This window comes from Vespula pensylvanica, chromosome 21 (assembly GCF_014466175.1).
Source record: "Vespula pensylvanica isolate Volc-1 chromosome 21, ASM1446617v1, whole genome shotgun sequence".
NCBI lineage: Eukaryota > Metazoa > Arthropoda > Insecta > Hymenoptera > Vespidae > Vespula > Vespula pensylvanica.
In genome coordinates this window covers 2,691,083-2,712,585 of record NC_057705.1, presented here as the reverse complement: position 1 = coordinate 2,712,585, position 21,503 = coordinate 2,691,083, and the positions used below count along the sequence as shown (strand labels likewise).

General features: G+C 29.6%; 1 protein-coding gene and 1 long non-coding RNA gene across 3 annotated transcripts; both read left to right on the top strand.

The window, feature by feature from the left end:
• Window positions 1–11,940: 11,940 nt before the first annotated feature.
• LOC122636227 lies at window positions 11,941–12,924 on the top strand. The gene is made up of 2 exons (XR_006328885.1): window positions 11,941–12,111; window positions 12,569–12,924. It is a non-coding gene; the product is annotated as an uncharacterized LOC122636227 (long non-coding RNA).
• Window positions 12,925–15,960: 3,036 nt separating this feature from the next.
• Window positions 15,961–21,286, top strand: LOC122636246. 2 transcript variants are annotated; one of them, XM_043827257.1, is made up of 3 exons: window positions 15,961–16,077; window positions 17,673–18,069; window positions 20,688–21,286. In XM_043827257.1, the coding sequence occupies exons 2-3, from the start codon at window positions 17,751–17,753 to the stop codon at window positions 20,693–20,695; spliced, it is 327 nt and encodes a 108-aa protein (XP_043683192.1). In that variant the 5' UTR covers window positions 15,961–16,077; window positions 17,673–17,750; the 3' UTR covers window positions 20,696–21,286. The 2 variants fall into 2 exon arrangements, with proteins under 2 accessions (XP_043683192.1, XP_043683191.1); XM_043827256.1 differs by having other exon boundaries at window positions 18,819–21,286.
• Window positions 21,287–21,503: the final 217 nt, after the last annotated feature.

Here is a 21,503-nt window from a genome sequence, read left to right as displayed (position 1 = left end):
GTGTAAAATGCCGCACGTAGGAATTCGAGACACGCCTGTCGATAATGAGAATAATGATAAACTGTTATAAGTTCTGAAATAATCCGGGACATGCTTAAGAATTCACGTAGCATCGATTACGAAAGAACTAGTAACACGATTTCGCTTTCTTATCTATGGAAGCTTGTTTCTTACCTAATTTGAAATCGTTAATTATATATTCGATTACGTCGATAAAAAACTTGAACGAGTTCTATCGTGACCATTTATTTCATCTGACCGTATTGACGTAACATATTACATAAAAAAAAAAGACAAAAAAGAAAAAAGAAAAAAGAAAAAAGGGGATAGAAAGGAAGAAATAGCAAAAAAGAAAAAGATGCATTAGTTGTCGATACAAGCTGTATTACAGAACGTTCAACGATACAATTATATAGCGCAAAACCTTTTGTAAAGCCCTCGAGGTGACGTTCTTTTTCTTCTTTTCTTTTCTCTTTTTTTCTGTCTCTTTCTCTCTCTCTCTCTCTCTCTCTCTCTCTCTCTCTCTCTCTCTCTCTTTTTGTATGCACGCTTTATTGATATTATAAACATGCGCTATCGAATTCGATTTGTCGACGATATTCGATTACGTTATACATAGGAAAAGCGGTAGAATGAGAAAGAGAGAAAGAGAGAGAAAGAGAGAGAGAAAGAGAGAGAGAGAGAGAGAGAGAGAGAGAGACAAGTGTAACGTCATTACGCGATATGGGACGTGCACATAACGCTAAATCCTGTTTAACGCTTTAAGTACGGCGCGTCTGCAAAATCATGTTTGATATCGTCGACGTGTCGGGAATATTAATCGAACGTGACGAAGGGCTCGCGCATGCGCGCTCGCGCGCATACGTACACGCACTATGCACGCACGTACACAGAGACATCCGTTCAGTCATTCGAACGGACGAATATGGGAAGAAAAATGTAGCTGGTACTTTTAATTTTCTTCGCTCGATTCCATTCGTACACGTACCATCGTCTATCTCGAAGTAAACGTGAGATTGCAAACATCGTATGTGCCTTTGCACGTATATGTATGTATATATGTAGGTATGTGAATGTATATGTATATGTATCTCCTTTCCTACAATGCTTCGTGTTTCACGATATTTTTTGCGATTATGTATCCTTCCTATGCTCGCGTGTATTACGTGTTTAGCATACTTCGCGACCGTCGCCGAGGGATACGTTACTTCTGGAATTTCTACAAGGCTCTTCTTCTTTCTACCTACGGTAATATTGTGTAAGTAGAGAGCAATTTTGGTTTCGTTGTTTAATCTTCTTTCTAATTTATTTTCTTTCCTATAAGTAAGGAAGTATTATGCTTTCGCCGATGAAATTGCGTGATTCGTATCTATAATAGGTATATATGTATGTATGTATGTATGTATGTATGTATGTATGTTTGTATGTATGTATGTATATATTAGGTTTATTTATCCTCTATTTTTATTTTTAAAAATATCGACCGTTCCAATGTAATAATAAGGAATAGTTGAACGCTCTACCTAATTTAAGTTTCTTTGAATTAAACATTCAAAAAGGTGACGTATTTTAGATTCGATTAAATCAGATGTTAATGATTATTATTAATTATTTGGAAAAACAATTTCTTTAGAATACCTTCTCATCTACCTTTTATATATTTTTACATATGTTCAAGCGTCTTCCTAGAAATCAATCGGAAGATACATAGCTAATTAGCATTTGTAATTGTCAATGATCCTTTCGAACTGAGAATTGTGAATGATTAGACAGATTCTATTACAACGTGAACGGTAAAAACAACAAGATATTCCATAAAATCTAATAACATATTACATTTTATCGTAAGATCTCATTCTTAGGATCATGAGTATGTTAATTTCTTATTTAATCGTCGCTTCTTACGAAGTCTCAACCTGTTTGGATCCAAACGTAACAGGAAACTTGTTTTGGCTGTTCGATGAAAAATAAATAAAGGGTAAAATGCAACGGTAAATAAATAACATGCGATATGTTATATATACGCGCGTGTGTGTGTGTGTATGTATAGCAGCAATAATATATAAATATCGAAAAAAATTCAATATATATATAAAAACATGTGCGTATGCATCGAGTATTGTATTGCAGTAAACAATATTTGTTATTTAAATTCTCAAGATTTTTTTCATTTTTTTCTATTTTATATAATTTTCTTTTTAGCGTATCAATTTAATCGTATCCCTATCAAAACTTCCCTAAGGAATAAAAAAGAAAAAGTGCGAAAAGAAAGATAAGACAGAAAAGTTCCTAAGAGATCGTAAAAATCGATCGTTCTTTTTTTTCCTTAGAACTGATCTATTTCTTCAAATTCTAAAACTATGAGCTTGAAAATTTGTTCACGATATGAAAAAGGAAAAAGAAGAAATAAAAAATAAGAAAATAAAAAAAATAAAAAAGACAATCAATTCGAAAAAAAAAGAAAAAAAAAAACGTTCGAGAAAAAGTAAGAGTAATCTTAAAAATATAAGATCTAGATAACTCTAACTTTTGTTCCGTTCTATACATGTAAGACGTCAATTATAATCATCTTAAAGAGGCTACGAAACTTTGGGGTTCTTCGGTTAGCTTATTATTAGTGGTAAGAAATAGATGGTATATACAAGACGGTAAATGCAAGGGCCCGGGCTCGAATCACGGCCCATCACAGCAAGAGCCCATTTTATCACGTAGACCTACAATTATGGAAGTGAAAGCACTGTGCATAGTGTTTCCTCCATTCTCTTAGACGACCGAGAAAGTCCTAAGAAGGGTCGGAGTATACCTAAAGCGTTGTACTTCGTGCGGTTGACCGAACCATCACTATGTGCGAGGGTTAATTATAATGAAGTTAATCTTTTCGGTTCGGCACTTTATACTTTATACACGACAAACTGGAATATTTCGTCCATTTTGTTTTTCTCTCTTTTCTTTTCTCATTTTACTTTTTTTTCCTTCTTCTTTTTTTCTTTTTTCTTTTTTTACTTCATTATGTACATTTCACGCAGGTGTCGGAGCAATTTACGATGAATAAAACAACACGAGTTGGTAGTTAAATGCAACTTTTCAAACGTTATTTGAGTTTTAATGGTGTCGAGTGTACTTCATGTAATCAACACTTAAGGAACACAAATCGTGATAACGTTATTTAACGTGTGAAAAATATTCGTAATGTAAGTATTAAACCGATGTAATTTTGAAAAGATTTTATTAATATCAAGTATACTTTCGACATAAAAGATTCGCATAAATGTCAGCGATTTTCTATTTCGATAAAAGATGTTTTATTAGACATAGATGATAAGAACTCGACGATTGGTACATTAGTATTAATGCCAATTACATGTTCCTATTTTCTTGTCAGACTATTCATACCTTTTTATTTATCTCTCATTAACAATCAGATAATTATTTTTCTTATGCTAGTTATATTTCTTACATACTATTTATTTTTCTTATATATTAATGATGTAGATATACTCTTTTGCAAAGAGAAAAAAAAGAAAAAAAAAGAAACTACGATATATATATATATCCTGTTATTCTTTTTATATAAACTAAAAATATCGATTATTTGATAACAGTCTGAAAAATTTCTTTCTATTAATTATGAAACAATTATCAAACTACATATCACTCTCTACTACTATACGATTAGATATAATTATACATTTTATTTAAATATAGAAATGATTTAATAGAAACGTGATAAGCGAACAGATATTTCTTCATTCTTTTTCTCTTCTTCAAATTAATATACATATTTCAAAAGAAAACTTTTAATAATCTCTCACAACCATCAATATGATCCGAAATAGACGAGAAATTCCAGGAATTTAAGTCCAAAAATAAATATGGAAAAAAAGAAGAAAGAGAGAGAGAAAAACAAGAAATACAAAATAAAATAAAATAAAATAAAATAAAATAAAATAAAATAAAAAAGAAGAAAGAAGGAAGTATGTAAAAGGAGACAAGAGAGAAACTTAAAAGTAATTTATACACGGTGTTTTTGTTATTAAGACAACCTCTACTCCCTTCTTAAGCCAGTATATACATCGTATATACTTTATCATACAAAGTATCGTTAAAGTTATGATCATGAAGGTGATGTTTAATCTCGCAGGAGTCGCTCGCGGACGATCTCGTCTTTCGCGTTTACTGCAACTGTATCTTTAGGTGGATACATGTATTAGGGTACTATACACGTAGGTGAAGAAAAGGGGAAACGCACTTTCCTGGAACGTCGGCTATAAAGGTAGGTTATTGCCGACCGTTCTACGACTTCTACGTCTACGTGAAACTGCTCTCAGGGCACATTCGCATCTTTTTCTCTTTCTCTTTCATTCTTTCTTTCTTTCTTTCTTTTTGTCTATTCTTCTCTCTTCTTTTCTGAATTCCCTATACGAAAGCGTAACACCATATATATATATATGGTTACATATAATGTATCCTACTCAAGCACTCTTTTTCCTTAGGTAGTGGAAAGCGACTGTTAAATTTTGAATTCGCATCTACCATCGTAATTCACCTTCGGACGCCCTCGATTTTTCGATGATCGAGCACACCTATCCTTTTTTTATGGTCTACACGAGAAGCTTAATATCACCGATAAGGTTCGAAGTATTTCGAAGAGAACGTAAATCGAGTTGATATCCATTTGTTTCGGTGATAAAACGTTGGAAAGAATTCTCAGGGTAATGAAAGTTGTTTCTATGTGTATATAAGAATTTATTCTTCGCTTTTCATCAAATTTTAAAGGTTCTTTTTTTTTTTTTTTTAAATTATTACTTTTTTTTTCAATATAAAATATATGATATATGTATCTATGTAAATTTTGTAATAAGTTTGAAAGGAAGATTTTTTTTTCGATTATAATAATAGATTATAATAATTGATTAAAGAACGTTTTCTGAATTGTCAAGATTCATAATGTCTTTAAAAAGAGGATTACGTTCACTTTCATCAATATCTGAATCATTGTTTTTAAAGATAGTACGTACAGAATGTAATTAGTTTAATAATCTAATAAGGTTCGAAATAATTGAGAAACATATGGATCGAATTGATATCCATATGTTTTGACGATAAAACGTTGGAATGAATTCTCAAAATAATGAAAGTAGTTTCTACGTATACAAATTTATTGTTAACGTTTATAAATTAAAAAAAAATTGAACGAACATTAAAAATATAAAATAAAATGTATATCTATATAAATCATTCAATAAGTTCCGTTATAAGTTTGAAGAAAAATGCGAACGCAGTATCGATTCGTTTCGATGAAAAAAGAAATTGATTAAAGGAGAACATTTTGTTAGTGGTAGAAATAGTTATAAAATTATATCTTTAAAAAAAGTTTTCGCTCGCGTTCACTAATTTCCAACGGAGTTCTTTTTAGAGATAACATGAAGTAGTATGTAAAAATATATATAGATCAGTGTATTATATACTTATCGATAAGGTTCGTCTAGTTCGAAGAGAATTTGAATATATAGTATCGATTTTTTTGCGATAAAACGTTTTCGTAAAAAATAACTGTATTCTTTTAAGTAATAAAAATAGTTTGTCTCACAAAAAGAAAAATACGTTATTCACGCTCGCAGATTTTTGAATGATTATTCGATAGAAGGATATAAAAAAAAGCATGAAATAAAAATAAACCTATAAATATCTATACATACACATACACACGTCTTTCAATAAAATCCATCAAGTTCAAAGAGAATGTAATACGGATTATCGATCAGTTTTGGATGATAAAAAGATATCAAAGAATCAACTTTTTCTAAGTAAAAACACTCTACATTCACATTCGATTATTCGATATTTTCGAATAATCTTTTAAAAACGATCGGACTTCGCCACAAAGATATAATATACAAATATACTTTATTTACCTAATTTACTTTTTAATATATTCACGACACGTAACTTATACCTACTTTAAAAATTTTGTATCCACTTTGATAGAATTCGTCGAAATCGTTCTTAACGTTCCTTACAGTTTTAAAAGATTTAGAGAGAATCGAAATAGAAGAAGAAATAAACGATATATTAAAGAAACCTTCAAAGAAAGCCGACAACTTGTTTTTTGAGAAAATGAGCGAATAAATATGTATTTATTAATACGTAACCATGAATATCAAAAATATCAATGTTATAAATTGATATCGTCCTGTGGTATTCCTCTCTTCCTGTTGATATTTTACTCTCTCTCTCTCTCTCTCTCTCTCTCTCTCTCTCTCACTCTCTCTATCTATCTATCTATCTATCTATCTATCTATCTATCTATCTATCTCTTTTTCTATCTCTTTCTATGTTGGGTTCCCTTCTCTACTTCCTCGTCTTTTATTTCAAGGAAAATTAACGACTACCACCGAGTAATTGTCGGGCGTTAAGTCGCCACGAAACTTAATTACGCGCGAACAAAGCGCGACCCGCGAGGTAAATAAGAAGCAGCGGCGCCAACGTACCGAACCAGCCAACGAACGATGAATTTGTCGTTCGTTGCAACGATTCCGATACTTTGCAAAAGTTTTCCTACAATAGAAGAAGAAGAAGAAGAAGAAGAAGAAGAGAGAGAGAGAGAGAGAGAGAGAGAGAGAGAGAGAGAGAGAGAGATAAAGACAGAGTGTAAGAGAGAGTGAGAGAGACAGGGAGAGAGAGAGAGAAAGAGAGAGAATATTTTCCATGGTACACTGTAAAATGAGAAAGAGAAGAGAGTTAAAGAGAGAGAGAGAGAGAGAGAGAGAGAGAGAGAGAGAGAGAGAGACAGACAGACGTCATAGTTCTACTTCAGTCAGTCTGTATTTGCACGGAAGTTCTACGAGCTATGAAATTTCGATGCGACAATGGTCGCACGGCTTGCCTCTCAGAGTTTAAATAGTTTCACGATGTTGGATACTCCAAGTTAGAACCAGTCCTGAATGGAGGAGATCTCGAGCTTGGGAGATCTATGCGTTCGAGGAAATGAAATATTGAGCTCGTATGGATAACGTCGTGATCAATATAAAAACTTCCATTCGAAGAGTTTTTTCTTATAAGTTAACTATAAGTTTATCGTTTGTATGTGTCTGGCTATATAATGTATAAGAGTGGACGAGTATATGTATATTATATTATACTTATCTAAGAATATTGTAATATGAGATAATGGAGGATTGACGATAAGAGAGATGATAAGAATGATAAAGTTTTTTATTATTATATATTATTATCTTATTATTAGCAGAGACGTAAGAAAACTAAACAAAAAGAAAAAAACAAGGAAATATGTTTAAAAAACAAAGCGATCAATTTCGTTTTGATCTTATCGTTGTCTCCTCTAAAGGAAAAGAAAAGGAAAAAAAAAGAGAGAGAGAGAAAAAAAACATGGAAAACAGAAGAAAAGAAAAATAGAACAAAAATGGAGAACAGAATCGAACGCACTCAAAAGAAAAAAAAAGATGAAAGACGAGAGAGAGAGAGAGAGAGAGAGAAAGAGAGAGAAATAAAAAGAAGAAGAAGAAAAGTTGCAGTAATCGGCAAGATCGACGAGAAATTCGCGGCTCGTACTATTCTACTATTTTCTAGGAAATTAACGGGTGGTCCGAGAGTTTTAATCGTCGGGAATTAAGCGCACCCGAATGTAATTGCGGACGGAACAAAAGTGGCCGAGATGGCAGCGTGGAAGGGGTGGTGTATAGAGACGGGTGGTTACGAGGAAGAGTGAAGGGTGAGGGAGGTTGGGTGATAGGGTGATAGGGACAAAGGGGAGGGGGACCGCAGTCGAAATAAATACGAAAATATAATGGGACGAATTTGTCGCTTTTACTCGTTGGGGAGAATCGTAGGCGGTACTGTCGCGTTCCGCATCCGTTATCGGAGTAAACCGTGTCGCGTATCGTGACTAGTGCGACCGAAGCCGCTGGCATTGTTGCAATTTAAAAGTCCATTCGTTTTCGGATAACGTCGCAAATAACGAGAAAAGCATAGTGCACGCCGAGGATTGCTCTCGTCTTCCTATTTCTTTTCTTTATAATTCTCATTCGTGTTCTTATAAAAGGAAAGAAAAAAAAGAACGAGAGGAAAGAAAAAAAAAAAAAAGAGACGAAGCCAAGTGATCAGATTTGTAAAAAAGAAAAAGAAAAAAAAAGGAGTAGTGAATCACTTCAAAGATCTTTCTTTAATAATACGTTCGAGTCTTTTTGCTCGTTATATAACGATACATTATAATATGTATAATAAAGATGTTTATAGAGTATCATTTGATATGTAAACAGGAATAGAGGGCGTAAATAACTTTTTTTGTATTTTATTTATTTACTTTTTTTTTTTTTTTTCATTATAATCATACATAGGATTATTATTTGAATAATAACGTAATGTTTAAACGGCACTGCTTTTTAAATTCGGAAATATGTAATAATGTAAGTAATAATGTGAAGTAGTATTTAGGTACAGTGATCCCATGGTTGCTCTTTTTCACAAACGCTGCCATATTTTTTCTCATGAAAGTTGAAATTTCGACTTGAGATCTTAGTAGGAAGTTTAAAGGAAGAATAATCTTCTTTGAAATAATATTTCATTTGATTATTTAATCCATGCCCTTCTTCGCCTTTATAAATAAGAATTTTATCAATTTGCTTTTTAATACTCGAAAACTAATCGAGTTCATTCAATCATTTTCGTTTCAATCAAGAGATCAAAATTTTTAAGCCTGTTTTCAAGATAAAATTGACGAATGATGAGAGAATTACACGTTTAATGCTAGTTATATAGGATTTAGTTGTATAGGATTTGATAAATAAAGATTTCTATTAAACAGAAGAGAAACATCATGTTATGTCATATTGAATACAGGAAATAAATCTAATAATAGCAATTTGAGTAAAAAAAAAAAAAAAAAAAGAAAAGAAAGAAAAAAACAATTGACGATTTATCAAGTGATTAAACGACATGGAGGTTGATAAATACTGAAGCTGAATAATGTTAGATGATTGCGTGTTTCTTAATATTCTACGTTTTTTTATATATATATATACACACACACACACACACACACACACACATATATCGTCATCCTCCACTCATTTAAATGTCATAAACGTCATACATGCAAGCGACAAATAATATCCGTATTTCCTTAAAGTAAAATATAGTTAAGATTTAGAAAAATAAAGTAAAACGATCTCTGGGAACTTTCCATTTTCTATTTTTTTTTCTTTTCCTTTTTTTCCCCCTCCTCATGTGTAACTCGTTATTTTTGTTATCGTCAATTTCACGATTCGTTTCCATTGCTTATAAGAAAGTGTCCAGTTCATATCTTGTAAACTTCAAAGTTTCTCGGATATCATTACGTACACTATCAATACGTTTATGTAACGCGTATGATCGGTGTAAATCTCTCTTCCTCTATCTATCTCTTTTTCTCTTTCTCTGTCGATATTTTTCTTGTTATGATTGTCCAACTCTTACGGTTCGACGTTAGAGATCGTTCCACGTTATCACTGATGTATCCATTAAATTGATTTTCTTTTCTAGTTTCATGAGAGAGAAAGAGAAAGAGAGAGAGAGAGAGATAGAGAGAAAGAGAGAGAGAAGAAAAAAAGAGAGAGAGATAGAGAAAAAGAGAGAGAAGAAAAAAAGAGAGAGAGAGAGAAAGAAAAAGAGAGAGAGAGAGAAAGAGAGAGAGAAAAAGAGAGAGTAAATACTACACGTGTATTTTCTCTCTCTCTCTCTCTCTCTCTCTCTCTCTCTCTTTCTTTCTCTCTCTCTTTTATTTCAATGGTATGGACGTATTTGAAACACGAGATGCATTCCTCGTCGTCGATCAAATCTCGTTTGCTGTCGATTTGCGATTACACGCAGCTCTTTGTCCTTTCGCTCTCAAACATGAGAGAGAGAGGGAGAGAGAGAGTGAGTGAAAGAGAGAGAGAGAGAGAGAGAGAGGGGGAAGGAAGAAGAAGAGAGATGGAGAGAGGAGGGAAAGAAACATTGCAAGGCTCGTATATAATACTACGTTCACTATCTGATCCTTGTCGCATAGTTAAGTGACCTTCACGGATAATACGCAAATGCGACTGTCTGGTTGTAAAAGAATGAATTTTTTTTTAATTTTTTCTTTACATATCATAACAAGCAAAGGATATATTTAACTTAGCGAAAAAAAAAGTATAAGGTCGTTTGGTCTGTTATCTTCTTAATTTTTTGTAACGCCATATAATTTTGATATTATATTCTTATATGTATAACACACACACACACACACACACACACACACACACACACACACACACATATATATATATAGTTGTATTTTGTAAATATTATTTTAGTTTTTCTTCTATAAAATTATGAAGTTACTATTTTATATCAAAAGGTTCATATAATGTTAATGTTAAATGATTATTATTCTTATATGATATAATTATATATAAGATATAATATTACAATATTATAATATATATGTTATAAAGTATAATTTCTTTATTTTTAAGTTTTTGTAATTGATTATGATATTAAATTTTTATGTAATAAAGTTACAAACAAACACACACATATGTAATATGTAATAATATTATATAATACTATCATTAATAGTATTATATAATATAATCTATAACTATATTATAGTATAACGTGTGTATACGTATATTTATTCATATTTAATATAGCATAATATATTTATATACTAATATATATTATTGTACCTCTTTCACATTATACAACTTCTTTTTAGATATAAACATATATAGGATTAGAGAGAGTTAAATTCAAAAGTGTCACTAATCCGATGGTATCGCACGTTTATATTTACATTTTACCGAAATAGATATCTTAAGGAAGATCAATGTTCAAGGTTCATAAGATTCGCGAGGTCGAATCTGATAAATCACTCGCAAGAAACAATTTAAGATAAAACAAAGTGTAAAAGAAACTAGTCGAGTTCGACGAACGACCGTGAGTACGAATGAAAAATGACTCGGTGTAATTCTATACGGTAAAAATTATTTCTCTCTAAGAAGATCGCGTGTCCGACAGTGAAAGTGAACTCTACGGGAATACTCTATCACTATACTTATAACAAATCTTACCTGATTATACCTCAACGTCGAAAAATAACGTTAGAATTTTATTTTCTTTTTTTTTTTTTTCTTTTTATTCTTTGCGACCCGTACAATTACTTATGTAAAAGAAAGAAAAAAAGAAAAAACAGGAAAGAATTATAACAATAAATTCAATAAAAATAAACTAAAAACGATTCGAATTAATTCTGTTCGACTCGACTTGCCGGATAAACTACAAATAAAATTTCGCAAATTCATAGGATATATAAATCGATTTCGAATAGAAATATCTTAATTTCATAAAAAGAAGAAAAAAACGAATTAATTGAACAAATCAAGAGATCTATTTACAGCAGTGACTAGAATCAAAGAAGTATATTTCAAAATGGTGCTTTGTAATTTCGTACATTTTGCGAAGATAAAGTTACAGAAATCTGGAAGAATTTCGAAATATTCATGAGACGTGTCCAAGGACTCATAAGTTAGGTAAATCGATCTGAAAAAAGAATTTATCGACGGTCTCGAAAAAACATTGATCGGTAGAAACGTGAGATAAAATATCTCGAGTGACTTTTATGTTTTCAACAATGACATCGGATCTCGCTAGGAACGTCAAGATTGTACTATGAACATATGTCATATGTTATGCGCTCGTATAATATATCGATATGCATATGCATACATATGTATATACATGCATATGTGTGTGTGTATGTATGTGTGTATATACATACATACATACATACATACATACATACATACATACATACATACATACATACATACATACATACATACATACATATATATATATATATATATATATATATATATATGTGTGTGTGTGTGTGTGTGTGTGTGTGTGTGTGCTAGGAATTATCTTACATGTCAGGTTGTCCCCTTGCTTCCTCACGGATGGCAAGCACCTTTGCTTCAGGAAATTATGCGGCGTGACTATTTAGGACTATGACCTTTGACAATTTCGAAACGACTTATAACTAAACGCATAAGCATAAGAACACGTTAACGACGCCTACGTGACTGAGTAAGTGGAATTTTAAAAAACACGATTTTAATGTAGTATTTCTTTTCAATTTTTTAATTCTTTTTCTTTCTTTTTTTTTTCTGTTTAACATTTCCTTCGAGAACAGCAACAAGTTAATTCACATTGCAATCAATTAAATGATTTCAATTATATTAATATTTATCGAATTTCCTTAAATTGTTTTAGATCATAATCGATATATACGACGGGTCATATGTTTATAGATTGGATTAAAAGTCTTTCATTGCTTTTAAAAATCAATTGTACTTTTCCGAGATTTTTTAGATTGATTATCTTTTATATCGTGAAATTACAAGCTTAAGGACTTTTCTATAAGCTAGGAAAAAATTAAGTTTAAAGAGTCTTGAAAAATATGATTTTTTAAAATCATCCAAAAGTTTTTGACCCACTTTGTTGTTTCAAATCTTATACTGAATTTATTCATGATGTTATACAGGATGTTACTCTATTGCACGAAATAAAGAAATCGATTGTTAAGTACATACACGAGTGGATGGTTAAATAAATGAGTTAAAAATATACGAATTTTTGAAAGGCGACTATTGAAATTGAAGATAAATGAAAAAGGGAGAAGAAAAAAAAAAAGAAATTGAGTGAAAATAGCCGAATAAGCGGGTAGGAAATCCGATATTGTTTGCCATTGCAAGCGATACGGAAGAAGTGGAAGCACGGAAACGTAATTGGTGTTCCGAAATAATTTTAATTTTACTTTTGTGAATCGTTATTGATTCATTCTCAATCGGGAATGATAAAGAATAAGGTACCGAATAAAATTACGCGAATTCGTTTTTATTAAAGACAATTTTGTCAAAGATAACAACACCTTTTCTTTTTCCTTTTATCTTTATCCTTCTTTTTCGCAATAAATGATAAACTACGGACGAATATATAGAATATTAAAATAAAAATGCAGAGATTAGAATATACAATGTCGACATTAAATTGATTGATGAGTATTTAATCATAAAGAAAATACTAGTTATAATATTTCTCTCGCTTCCATTGACGTAAGTAATTTTTTCTTTTTCTCTCTCTTTTTTCTTTTTCTTTTTTTCTTAATAAAAATATAGGTATTTAGTCGATATCGTCAATTTCTCATTGACTATGCGAGCATTAATTATACATATCTTCTTTTCTTCTTGTTTTTTCTTTTTTTCATAGAAACGCGTCACAAGGAGTCTAGTCGGCGTCGAAATCATTGATTAAATTCTCGGCGCCGACCCATTTTTCCTTTCGTAGTCGCTTTTATGTTCGGACTACGGTCCCCTTTTATACGTGCCAACTTTTTGATAAAGAAACGTGGAAGATGCGAATATATGAAAATGCGTCGTATCGAATACACATTTTATTTTCTCTTGATTATCTTTTCCATATTATTCTATAATAAGTTTTTTATAACTTCCTAAGTTTTATGTTATTTTTCTGTGTGTGTGTGTGTGTGTGTTTTTTTTCCATACATCGCGAGAATATACAGGATATTAAAATAAAAGTTCAATATATCAAAATATCGTAAATATTATGTTCGGCAAAGATTAATAATAAAAAAAAAAAAACGATTCGATTGTAATCGCGTTTTTTTTTCTATTTTTATATTACAAATGATTTTCATTTGCTTCTTTTTATATTCTTTGTAATGGATTAAAAGTGTTTCAAATGAAACAAAGATTCAAAATCAATGCCGATTATTCATAAACGTTTCGTTAATTATGTTCGAAAAATGTCTCATAATTTTTAAGTAAATTTGTTTTATAAATCTTTAATTGTAAAATATATATTATATGCCAGGACATAATTCAAATTTATTTTTTAATTAATTAAGACAATATTTAAATTAATCAATCGATGAATCGATCAAACCTATTGACCTATTCAGTTTTTTGATTTAAACTCTCCATTTTTTTTCTTTTTTCGTTCTTTTATATATATATATATTTTTTTTTAAGTATTCATAATGTAACATTGATATATTATTAATCATATGCTAGCGATTTACAAAGTTTAAGCAAAAAAAAAAAAAAAGAAAGGAAAAGAAAAAAAAGAAAGAAATAAAATATCCTTTGAAGCGATAAGAAATAAAAGAGAAATATTTGAAAGACATATGTCGAGCATTAAAATAAGATTGGAAAAAGGAAATAAGATTTAAAAGAGAAAAAGAAAAAAAAATGAAGAAAAAGTTTCTCTTTTAGGAGTGAACGATCATAACTCAATTCACTAAACGAAAAATAAAATAACTCGTTTATAGCTCCGTCAAGGTTAATCTGTTGGCTTAAACAGGTAGTTATATGTATGTATTCTGAGCAATTTCTTTCTCTCTTTCTTTTTTTCTTTTTATTTCTATAATATCCCATTTACGTATACTTGAAAGATTAAACAATCTTGCGTTCGACAGTATGATTTGTTGGCATTGATTATAAGAAACAGAAAGAAGTGAATAGGGATATCATAGATATGTCTCAAACAGAAATGGATGAAAAAAGGGATCGTCGCGTCACTTTTATTGCCAAAGCAGCTGGCACCTGTCGGCTTCGTTTATCCAATGTCACGACAACTCGACGATAATACGTACGCGACACAGCCAGTGTTCAATAATCTGTCTTACGTGCTCCTTACCAATAGTTTGAACGATCAACTGTGTGTAAAATGGTGATAAGTATAAAGAGAACGATAAAGAAAATATCGTCAATTATGACGACATAAACGTTAAGATGAATTAAAATCGTGATATCACATTGTTTCTCTGTGACATTCCATCATATTTTTTATTGGTTTTATTTTTCATTTTTTTTTTTTTTAATACAGTTTTCCTTTTTTTTTGTATTTTTTTTTTATTCTTCGTCACTTTTAATTTTTATATACTCTTGTAAAAGTACACTCGTCAAGACATTTATTATTTATTTTGATATTAATTTCTCATGTTATCTATATAATTTGTGTCAAGAAATCATGCAATAGGATGATTGTTATCTTAATAGCTAGGATCATTAGTCATTGGAATGGTTATATATCTATTTCAGAAGAAAACTTACTCGTATCAGAATCGTTAAGACATATGTAAGTTTGTTAAAGAGATACATATAATAAAAAGAAAAGAAAAGAGAGAAAATGAAAAGATGATTTTGCTATTAGACGATGTTTTAATTCGATCGTAACTAAACAAATACTAAAGATAATTAATCAATATGTCAGCACGATTCTATCATTGTTATAACAAATGTGTATTGATTATTACGAGATAATCTATCTTAATCATTGAAAGAACTTTCTTACGATAGATAAGAATATTTTAGAACAATAAATAATGGCAAAATATAACTATCTAACGGATTAACTAATGATAATAATCGTAGTGAATAATAATATATTTCTTATATGTATATATGTGTTTATGTGTGTGTGTGTTTGTGCGTGGGTATAGACATTTTTAATCTCAAGCTATTTTTGTACGAAAACAAATTATTATTAAACTTAAATAACAATTTTATTTATAATAATATTATATTAAAATGTAAATAAAAAGTGTTCTTAATTTTAAATGATAATTTACTTATGATTTAATTTTAATAATATATATATATATATATATATATATATATATATATAAAACTCACAATGTGTATTTATAACGTCCATTGATAACGTGACAGAAATGATGGATGATTTATGAAACATAAATAACTTCGTAGTAATTTGTCATGTATCTAAATATACACACAATGGAACTTACGTTTTTATTTAAATATAGAAAAAATAAATAAATAAATTCCGAGAGGTTTGAATTTCCCGCGCGATCGTTCGATCGATCGAGTCGCATGTTACCAACTATATCGTTGGTATAACTGTTGACATTCAACGATTAGCGAGCAGTTATACGTCTGAACGTGTTGGTTAACAGTCGATAGCTTACGCAGAGGTATATTGATATAACGCAGTATGGTAAAGAAAGACGTAAGTAATCTTTTTCTTTCTTCAATTGCGTTGTAAATAAAATTTCATAATATATTCGAAAAAAAAAAAAAACGGAATTTACTTTTTATCTCAATCAACTACTTGTTTATCTATTACCTATATTGATCACATAAATGGATTTAAATCATTAGAATAGATGCTGTTTAATATACATATAAATAATATATATATACACATATACATACACACACACACACACATGAAATATACTTCACACATGTACATACACACACACACACACACACACACACACAGATACGAATTTGAAAATTTTGATTTAAAATTTATCTTGATTTAAAAATTGTATATGTTCTAGTTTGAATTTACATGCCGTTAAGCGCTATTCTAGTAACTCTTATCTCGTGTCGACGATAAGAAATTTTTTATAACGTTAGCAGACCTTCATTTTTTAATTATCGTAAGTTACTTTAGCCGTTAATTTGTTATAAAGACGAAAATAATAATAAGAAAAGCAGATGAAAACATTATTCTCTATGTGAATTACGTAAGCTATTCTTCGTTTCCTAGAAAAAATTATATTACTGAATGATTGTGATGATTGCGTAAGACTATAATAATTATTTTCATTAAAATATATGTGTGTATGTGTGTGTGTGTGTGTAACCTATTCATTTTAATCAGTTTTACGAACTGGACATATTTGCGAAAAATAAATAATCAAAGATAAGGAGAAAAGATCATAACGCGATAATACCGATAATGATAACTCGTTTCCCGTAGTAATCTATTTGTGTATTTGTGTTTCAAAATATCTTTCTAAAATACTCATCGATATATTTAAATTACAAATTTCTTCGAGAGAAAGCAAGAGAAAAAGAAAATGAAAAAAGAGAAAGGAAAAGAAGAAAAAAAGAAAGAGAAAGGATATTAAACGTTTGTTAAACTTTTAAACCTGTTATCTAGTTTCTTATTTATTCCGTAGCCAATGTTGGTATATTTCACGTAGATTGATATACCATTCCTATCGAGTATGAACTTGGATTAATAGATGATAGCTTTTAATCACAAATTTAATATCCCGGTATTTCAAGCAAAATATGATATCACATTTGACGTCACTTTTAATATCTCACCGTAGATCATATTTTCACTAAAATTTCTTTTATGATTTTATTAGTTTCAACAGTATTCCCATAAGTGCTACGAGAAGATTAAAATCAACCTAATATATTATACTTTCAATCTAATGAATAATTAATTATCTCTCATTAAATACACATACACACAAAGGCAAACACACAAACACAAACAAACATGCACATACGTATACGTATACGTATACTATTCTTCGTTCAAAGTCAATAGTAGAAATCAATTTACAATAAAATTATTAAGAGTATTATTAAGTATTAATTTTATTCAGTATTAATACATTTATTACTTGCTAGTAATAAATTAACGATGTAATAAATTTATTAAGTATTAATAAGAATTAGATTACGCTACTTACTTCTTTCTATTAACAAACGATAATAATAAAAAACGATGATAATAATTTTCGTTCTTTTTTTATTTCTTTATTTCTTTATTTTTCTTTTACCTGATATTTACAGATAACGAAACACCTTACAAATATATGAACGAACGAGTTACCTCCTCTTTCTTCTCAGTCACCGATTTACCCAACAAAGATGCATTATCAACCACAAATATCAACGATAAGTCCCACGGCACCGCCATCGTACTCTGAAGCGGTGAGCCAACCGTCTACTTCAAAAAATAGTTTTCCTCTTCCTCCGTTCGGCCAACAGTCCTATGGTACAAACGTAAATGTACAGCAGGGAACGTTGGGACAGTATCCAACAACAATTCCAAATAATTATATGGAATACAATTCGCCTCAATCGCCTTACAATCCTCTATATGTACCAATAGAAACGAATCAAGTGCAATCAGTACCACAGTCCTGCGTTGTAACCACTGCAGTCGTAGCTCGTAAAGATAAAAATGGTAAATAATCTTTTTCTTTTCTTTTTCATATTTCATTTCTCTCGCCATATTTTATCTAATTTCAAGAGATATACATGTGTGTATATACGTGTGCTTGTATGTGTGTGTGTGTGTATGTGTATCTCCAATATTGTCAATTTAAAAACAGAAGATCTAAATATCTCCTACGTATTGAGATATATATATGGAAAAAGGAAAAGTGATATTAGAAGTTAAACGGTTCGAAGAAATACAATGATATTGATCGTATGTTATATTAAAGAGAAAAGTACGATGACATTTATTTTTTCTTTTTTTTTTTGTTCAAAGAGGAAAATGGAAAATACAATGATATCATTTTTTCAAGATCATTATTATTTCAAGATCGATTATTATTTTTAAGATCATCTGTTTAAGATCGATCAGGATCGTCAATGTCAGTATTCTTGTTTTTTCTTTTTTTTTTTTTTTATTTTCTTTTCGAATAAAATTTTATCGCTACGTGATAATTCGTAAAAATACAAATTCGAGGTATATCATTCTTGTTTTTTTTTTTCTTTTTTTTTTTTTATCTTAAATAATATGATTTTGAAACCATTAGTGTTCTAATAGCTTGAATTAATCTATCTTTTTTTTTTTTGTTTTGTAATATCAATCGAGTCGAAGTGAATATTTGGATATTCTGTTTGAAATTAAAATACTCTTTTTATTATCGGCTTAAACGCAAGTGTCATATATATTCAATAATGAATTTTTTATTTTTTCAACAGCGACTTGTTCCTCTTGCGTGAAGATGCTTTTATTTTCGATCCTAATAATTTGCATTATGTCTTACTTGTTGAAATTGATAATATCAAGTATATTGGATTGAATTGCATTTTATTGCAAAGATGTTGGAAATTTATAACGACGATGGACAATCAAAGAAATTCAGTATTAAACGATGCACTTTTATAAGCGACAAGACTTGAAGTTGCATTTTATTATTATTATTATTATTATTATTTTTAATAATTAGTTTTAGATAGATATCGATAATGTTTCCTTTCGTACGCGATAACATTTCTTTATCTATAATAATTATATATGTCTGATTCATCGCATTTAATTAGCTTATTATGTTATAAACGATATATTACAGGAAGAATGATAAAAAAAATGTGTGCGTATAAATATGATATTCTTAAATTAATTATCAAGAATTTTTACGTTACGATGTGTATCTTAATTAATTAATTTGTTATATCCGTTACTTTGAACGATATAAAAATTTTGTTTTAGTGCACATTTATTCGTAATATGTAAATATTTGTATATTTTTATGAACGTTATATTTAGTCGATGATAATAATAATAAAAAAGAAGCTTGACTTAGATTCGACTCCACGTAAATACTTTAAACGTTTTACTTAGGGAAGAAAAAAAAAGAGAAATTTAGTTTAACCCAAGGAGAACGTGCACGATCATAGCTGTGAACTCAGTTCATGTTGCTTCTAACACGCACCGGTCGTAAAAGAGGAAATTTTTTGCGATCTAAAAAAAAGAAAAATTGAAAAAATAAAAAAATTGAGGGAAAAGGTCAAAAGAAAAATAATAATTCAACAGAAGTAAGGAAAAGAAGAAAAGAAAATAATCAAAAAAAAAAAAAAAAAATTTACGTGAGGGACGTGAATGAAGAAGAGTAGGAAAAGTTAACTTAATATCAGATACTTAAAAAGAAAAAAAGAAAAACTAAAGACTTCAAATATAAAAATTTATTATTGATAAAGTAAAAAGTAATTTCGTATTATCATATTTGCATGTTATCATATTATTCCTGAATATTGTTTACAATTATATTGTTTACAAAATATCATTAATGATGATTACTTCATAGATAAAAAATTGATTGTCTAATAACGAATAGAAAATTTGTAAAAGAAATATGAAACAAATTGTCATTACAAATTACGTTATAAAACTATTTTTATTACAACAAAAAATAATGGTTTTATGTTAAAATAATAATAATTTTTTTTATCGAAAAAAGAATAATTAAATAAAATACTTTTAATTATAAAAAAAAAGAAAAAAGCATATACATATAATTATATATATATATAATTAATTTAATACAATGCACTATCAAGCATTGCCTAAATCAATAATAGTAGCACCAAAAATTTAAAGAATATTACCATGATGATAATTAAAAAAAAAAAAAAAACGGATAAAAATAGTCTAAAAATATTTCAGGAACTTAAAGAAATTAAAATTCACTATAGAACGTCAAACAATTTATATACATATCTTTCAACCTTCGATAGCATACTGTTATATATACCGATTAAAAAAAATGAAATCATAAATAATAACTTTACAAAAGAAAAACATATATATATATATATATATATATCTGATATCAATCGATTATCCACCATCTTGGATCACTTTGTGATCTAAAATCCTTACAAAAGGAAATTTCTAAGAAATTAGAGAGAGAAAGAGACAAAGATAGAAAGACAGAGAGAAAGAGAGAGAGTATGAATGTGAAACATGCATGCATAAAACCAAGTTCGATATTAAAGACACGGCTAATCCAAACGACATACTGAAATCATATAACTTTATACATACGTAATAACGATCATATTTCGCAGCTACGTAAAATGGACGAAACGTCGTGTACAGGAATGAAAAGATGGAATGAGAAAAGGGAAGATGTGGTATATCGTTCACTTTTATTATTGAAGCAATAAAACCTTGGTAAACGAGTAATAATTTCGAAGTTGAGCGCCGTTCAGTTTCAGAAGCACTTTTGGCGCCTCTGAGAGAGAAGCTTCTCACACGAAACATCTAACTCGACGTCGCCATCGTGCCAATAAGCTTAAGACTACTGAAATCCTCTTGGAATATGGATCGGTCTTACAGTTTCAGATATTTCAGTATTATAAAATATAGCGACACGTGTCTCATGGAAAAATATGAAAATCATATTTTATATTTACTTATTGTCCCTATATAATTTTCTAATAAATTAATAAATCTATACGATTGATATTCTTAGAAATATCAGATGTATCGTTAGATGCGTGTTTTAAAAAATGTTAAATGTATTATTGAACGATCACGATGATGATACAATCGATCGAAACGTATATCGAAAGTTTTGCTTTGTTCTACGTACAAATACGTTTTAATTCGATTTGGTTATATATAAAATATGGTAATATATGAAATAAACAGCATTAACAGTCAATCACGTTGTTTTACGATATGAAATATAGTAGATACAAGAACATGGTTAGCTAACCAATGACAGTGGCATATCTATGAAAGACCGAACGAATTCACCAACGGATATTCGATCGGACATTGACGCTAACGAGATTTTCTCTCGTCGACTTCGAGGTGAGTACGCCTTGAAAAATAGATACCGATAGAGTTGCATTTTCGCATTTTCACGAGGAAATCCG

Excerpts from the sequence above, each read along its gene's own strand:
- LOC122636246 (XM_043827256.1), top strand. The coding sequence starts at position 17,751 with ATGCATTATCAACCACAAATATCAACGATAAGTCCCACGGCACCGCCA. Across the intron at positions 18,070-18,818 it reads AGCTCGTAAAGATAAAAATG|CGACTTGTTCCTCTTGCGTG; the intron begins GTAAATAATCTT and ends TTTTTTCAACAG.